At 30.6% G+C, this 6651-nt stretch overlaps 1 protein-coding gene across 1 annotated transcript in view; it reads right to left on the reverse strand.

Moving 5' to 3' along the window:
• Nucleotides 1-6651, reverse strand: part of LOC111617270 (neprilysin-2-like) — a 49530-nt gene that overhangs the window by 23189 nt on the left and 19690 nt on the right. The window contains exons 7-9 of the mRNA XM_023358587.1: nucleotides 4114-4299; nucleotides 3968-4039; nucleotides 3743-3885 (exon numbers count right to left, since the gene is read on the reverse strand). Coding sequence (XP_023214355.1) covers nucleotides 3743-3885; nucleotides 3968-4039; nucleotides 4114-4299 — 401 coding nt within the window. The remainder of the gene's footprint in view (nucleotides 1-3742; nucleotides 3886-3967; nucleotides 4040-4113; nucleotides 4300-6651) is intronic.

Consider the following 6651-nt stretch of genomic DNA (forward strand, 5'->3'; position numbering starts at 1 on the left):
TCAGTAAACATCGAAAATTTTTATAAATCTTATGTGAGCCCTGAGAAATTTCCGCTTTTGACGAAAAATGCAAAGCAAATGATGTCTCTGTTCGGAAGTACGTATGTTTGCGAACAATTATTTTCAACCATGAAATTAATCAAAAATGACCACCGATCAAGACTGAGTGATGCACGATTAGAAAGCTGCGTACGTGTAGCTACCTCATCAATTCCGGCTGATATTGATCAGCTTGTATCGAAAAAACAGTGCCAAATTTCTCATTAAAAATTTCAAGTAAATTCGTTTTTCTGTCCTTTTCTTGTTTGTTTTTATTTTGCATTAAAACTTATATATGAAATCTTTACTTTTTTTTAAATTTTATATTTTTTTATTCTAATGTTTATTATAAATAAAGTTTTGTAAATTATTAATAAGTGTTACTTTATGTGCGGCCCGCCAAAAAATTTTAAAATTTAAATTGGCCCGTTGATTAAAAAGGTTGCTCACCCCTGTTGTACCCGGTCAGTCCTTGACAAATCGATCCTGACTCCCATCATACGACTTTCAAATTATGGGCCTAGTTGAACCCTTTACGGGTGTGAAAAAGGACCATTTAATGTCAATAGAGAGGAAAGAGATCTAAACTAAAAAAATCCATAATTGATGTAGAAAAAATTACATTAGGGCCTGTAGGGTAATAAAAATTTAAGTAAATATTATTTAATGATGACGCCTATATAAAGAAAAGTTTTAATATTAGCATAAATTACTACATTTTATATTTTTCAAACTACAAATATCAATTTTTAATTTTCATATTGCTTACTAAACTAAAACAAAAAATATAATATATAATCTTCAATATACACGATGAACCAAAAATTCGGACTCATCAAAATCTTTACATAATTCTTACATTCGTTTTGATACTTTTTCAGCACTAACCCAGCGAACTTTAAAGTACCTCTTCACAGTTGGGAGTTTAAATATGACTGGAATACTTGAAGATCCTTGGATTCAGAGGTCTCAATGCTGACTGGCTACGATTACGACCTCTGGGCAGATAAAAATTTATTATTTTGATTACTGTTTTTATCTCATTCTCCATAAATCGGCGTCACTATTCACTTTTGCGGAAAAAAAAGCACTTTTGCTGGCTTATGACTTTGCGTTATAATTCTTGACTTTGTTCTTTCTAATTAGTCCAGTCTACTCGATCTATTTATGAGCATGTTTTGTTTCGCAATGTCTCTTCACTTACTTTCATTACACCAGTAGTTTCTTTGCAAAATTAAGCTTAATGCTTTGCCGTTATACTGTATGAAAAGTAAGCCTCACTCTATTTTTCCCGAAATATGCGACATTCGTCACTTACTTTACATTTTTGGAAGATGTAACGGCAAAAGTTTTCAAATAAACTATTCTGAAAACTCTAACGACAATCAAATAGTAAACAAACGATTTTTCGGCTTCTCGTCTGGCAACCATGTTGGCATGGTTTCCAGACGACAAGCCGAAAAAATCTCCACCTACTCCCATAAAAATCGCGAGACTTATCAATAAGATTCTGAACTTGCGCTATTTAGTAGATTCAAATTTCCATTTCTTTGTCCAAAAGTTATAATAAAATAATATCGCGAGATTTGTGGTCTTTCGTGAGATCCACGGGAGTAGCTCTGCCCTGTTCGTGGAATACTTGAGATTGCATAGTTTTAGGGAGTATAGTGTGGAGGCTTGCCCACCCGGGCGCTGAGGTTCGAGCGATAGCGAGCATTGAAGCGCAAGACTTCATGTGGAGCCTTGATGAAACGGAGTATGGAGATTCTCAGGCAGTATTAATGGTTCAACCTAAAAACTGTTTTCGCTCAGTAGCAGTTAATGTGTTTATTATTTGTTATAGGTACTGCTCGCCGTGACTATAACTTAAGTTGTTTGCGAACATGACGCCCACAAGCAAGATGGCGACCGAAACTGCCGCCATTGGTACCTCATTTGGAGACAAATATCACTTAAAGCGTCGATTGTCAGACTTTTCTTTATTCTTTACTGATAAATATCAATGGAGTATCTGATCATCGTGCTCTACTGACTATTAAACACGCCACGGGGCTTAGCAGAGCACGCTGGATGACTCCTATAGCACTCGGAAGTAGGCTTTAGGTTGATTTCGGAGGGCTATATCTCGCGAAAGGGTCACATTTACTTTCTTTGATTTTTTGCTACGGACACGCGTTTCAGCTCTGTAAAGATCCCAACAGCATCATCCACATCTGCAATCTTACTATATATTTTTTCGATTGGGATGTCAATTGTATAAGTTACTTGAAATGGATAATCGGATCTTAACCTCAAAGCATTAGTTCAATGAACAAGTATCATAGATTGTTGATTAGTAACAAATTTTATTTTTTTAATATTACCTTTTTATTCTGCCGGGTGACAAATAATGACGTCAACGGCTGCATAATGTGCATAACATAAAGTGTAAAGTGGGCTGATTATATTTTTAATCAATGATAAACGTAAATTGCACTACTATAATTCTATGAAGTTTTAGAACATATTTATAACGATATAATCAAAATTATAAAATATGTTACGTTAAAACGATAACTATTTTGAATGTGACATTTCAATAAAATAGCCATTTAAATATATCTACAGTAGAGCCTCGATTATCCAACTCAATTGGGGACTGGGGCTGGTCGGATAATTGAAAAGTCGGATAACCGAAAAGTATGAAAAATTTCATTATTAGTGTAGTATATTATTATATCCCATGTAATTAGTATATTAGTATATCGCTATTAACCTACTTCGCGTTGAATTTTCATCGATGTTAAGCCTAACAAAAATTTTTAAAAATAATAATCGTTGCTATTGTATCGTTAAAAATTAGAAAATTAAGCCTCGTTTAAATACTGGCTCCCTTTCATGGTCGAATGAGTGTTGCCAGCTAAAACACGTAAAAATAATATTAAAGTAGCCAAGACATAGCCAAATATTGTAGCGCCACATCACTAGCGGACATTTGAAATTTGCCGACTAGGACGGTCGGTTAACCGAGGTGTCGGTTAATCGGGGGTTGGATAATCGAGGCTCTACTGTATCTTTAGTTTTACTATTTCTTAATTGAAAATAAATTTTATTTTATTCTTACTATGATATATTTTAAATGAATTTAATAATCATTGACTACATAATACATAACTTAACGCTGCTATGAATCTTCATATTATGAATTGATTTAAATAAAATACGAAATTTCTTAACATTACTCTTTTCTATCGCCGTTCTTCTTCCTTGATTTACCACCACTCAACAAGTGTTAAATTGACAAGGAATAACACTTCGAATTTTTTAATTAGCTGTAGCTAACAGAGGTGCCTCCGGAAAACACTTGATTTCTATACTTTTGATAATGAACGCAAATTACTTTATCGTAAGCAGTGACACTATACTACGGCGTTCCCCGTGAATCCCAGCTACGACAAATTGTTACAATGAGAAATACGACTAGTCTCATCTTTACATATAATTATGAATTAGTGGCTATAGTATTGGTCACGCTGGATAGGGGATGAGAAATGAGTTCGAATTCGAATTACTTACAAAATTCAAAATTTTCGTATCGAATTCGAAACCAGACGATCTCAAAGAAAATAATGATTTATTTGCACACAACAATGTTTGTGTCGATTGGTTTGAAGTGATTGCATAATAATTTAAACAGTATTTTCATTTTAATATATGTTCTCACCTTTTATTTTTAGCGTTTCCAACAAGTTCACATAGATCAGTGAGAAAGTCCATGCTGTTTACTTCTAAAGGAAATTCATCATTATATTTTTCAGAATGTTGAAGATATTCAAATAAAAACATAAATAGACTTTTCCAATCAATCTGAAATTAATGTATATAATATATAATTATGATTAATAAGCATAAAGCTATTGCTATTTATAAATACGTTGTTGTACAGTACCTGTGAACAGTTCGAATGTAATTCTGATATAGTTGTATTTGTTGAATTATCATTATAATCTTTATCTAGAATCTACAAAAAATTTAAAATTATTTTTAAGTATGGATTCTATTTTTAAGTTAACAAATATCAATATTTCTATTTACTTTTGCTAAAGATGTTTGAAAGTCGATTATTTCATCAATATGCTTGTTCTTATTTTCTGTTGACAAATCTAATTCAGAAAGTACGTAGTCTATCAAATTTACATATTTCTTTTTTAACTTAATCCACTTTTCTTCAGTCGTATTCAATAACACAGTTGGTTTAACGAAATCAGATCCACGACTTATCTACAAACGAATGAAATGTTTACAATATTATATAAATTACATTGCATAAATTACTATAGTGCCAATTATTTACAAATATGAAATGTTATATAAATTTTTATTTATTAACTTAGTTAATCTTTCATCTTTGAAAGAAAACAAGACAGCGTATCAGAAATATAATTTTATAATAGCGGCAAACTGGAAAGTTTATAAAAGTGTAGCTGTTTTCCTGACTCTCATTTCAATTCTGTGCATTATTAATTCATTAATGGAGTGTTTGTGCATTGGTAATTTGGTAAAATGTTTCGTTATAAGCTTATGAACAGTTGTAACGTTATAAGAAGTATAAGCGAAGTCTCCCGTTATAATGTTTCGTTATATAATAATGTAGTAACTATAGTCAATCAGAGTAGGTCTTTGCTAATAACGTGATGTACTATACTATAAAACAAAAGATTGTTATTTCTTTCTAAAACATGTCCATTGATATGAAGATTCAGTTTCGTTTTTCTGGCGGTGAAAACTGAATGGAATGTATGAATTATTGAATAACGTTTACAAAGGCTGAAAGTGAACAGCGATAGAATGTTTACTTGTATTTTATTGAGATAAGAAATAAATAAGATAAGAAATTAACTCCAAGATAAGAAATAAACTATATAAAATATGGTATTTAATTAAATAGATAGAGGCTGTTACATATTGGTAATTTTAGATTCGAACTTTGCAGTCTGCTACTGTTAAAGTAGGATATGCTTGGTACGGGGAGTATTCTTGTCATACATGCTAAATAGAGCACTCCGACAACTTTTCTACTGCTTGCAATCCATGACTCATATTAAAAAATAAATATATAACCTCCTCATATAAATTTTTTTGTGCTTCAAAAAGATCTTATCGTGTTATAAAGTGTGTTTATACGGAATATTTACTCATAATAGAACATCAAAACTTATAAAATTAATGTTCAATATATATTTTATAAATTTTCAATTACTGTATTTATAATTTTTATTAAAGCATAAATTACACGAACTTTTAATGAGCGATTTATTATGAAATATAGTACTGTATAATAAAATCGCAACTGATATTTTGTTTTCATTGATATATCGACAGTATTTGTCTTTAAATATCATTGTTAAAAAACAATGATGCTAAATGAGAGTTCATGATATCGATATATACGTAAACGTCAATTAATACAATATAAACACGAATAAAATTCAGTATTAAAATTTAAACTTATTTTATATCAGAAACACTGATAAAAGAATAGAAGATAGAGATTTAATAACAAGTATAAAATGCTTAGTCAAACCGCAAAATTTTAAGTACTGGGTAATATCGCGTCGCCGGACGTATCGTGCTTTTTCTTTGTCTCCCAACAAGAGCGATATAACGAAGAACTATTATACTATAATAAATAATATTCAGTAGCAAGTAAATAATATACATGTCTATAGGTAATTTGATCTTAATTATTACACTTATTATTATACGCTATGTGAAGTAAATTAGTACAAGTTCAGTAAAATTATACAAAATGTTCCCTATTACATTTTTAACATTTTAAAAAGTTCTATTATTATAAACTACTTTCAGAAAGTTAGCAGATCCTAACAATTTTATAAAAATACAATTTATTTTACGAAACGGAATTGGACATCAAGGCTAAGAAACGTCAGGTCTTATATATCAAACATGCAATATCTTCGAGAAAAAATAAAAATAAATAAATAAAACAAGTAGGACTGTGTCTTTTAGAAAAAAGACGTTAAAGCGAAGTTCAATTACAAATGCATTAAAATAACATTGATTACGAGATTATTTTCAACATAAAATACCACTATAAAAAAATAGCATTACACGTCCATAAAATATCAATTGCACAACACTAACAAATACATTTAAAAGCATTCACTGAAAACATGAAAATTTATTTCGTTATTCCTTCTTAACTTCATTGCTTTAAATAGAATTATTTGTATTGCATTATATAATAATAATATTTCAATACTAGCAGGTGGGCCCGGCGTTGCTTAGACAAAAGTAACGATAACTAAGATAAAGATTATTACGTTACAGTCAACCTTACCCGTTTTCACAGAATGCAAGAATTGGTTCTCCTTGAAGAATTTTTAGATGGGTCTAAAAATATGTTCGATTTCTCGCAAAAACGAAAAAACTGCATCTGCGTATCGCACGTCGCTTTCTCTTAACAATTCCATTGTTACGTAAGATTTCCATTGTTGACACTTCCATTGTAACTTAAAACTTTTATTGTTACTTAAAACTTCCATTGTTACTTAACACTTCCATTGTTACTTAGCACTTCCATTGTTACTTAACACTTCCATTGTTACTTAA

The sequence above is a fragment of the Centruroides sculpturatus genome, unplaced genomic scaffold (genome assembly GCF_000671375.1).
Source record: "Centruroides sculpturatus isolate CEXI.00-Female unplaced genomic scaffold, Cexi_2.0 scaffold96, whole genome shotgun sequence".
In the NCBI taxonomy this organism is placed as follows: Eukaryota; Metazoa; Arthropoda; class Arachnida; order Scorpiones; family Buthidae; genus Centruroides; species Centruroides sculpturatus.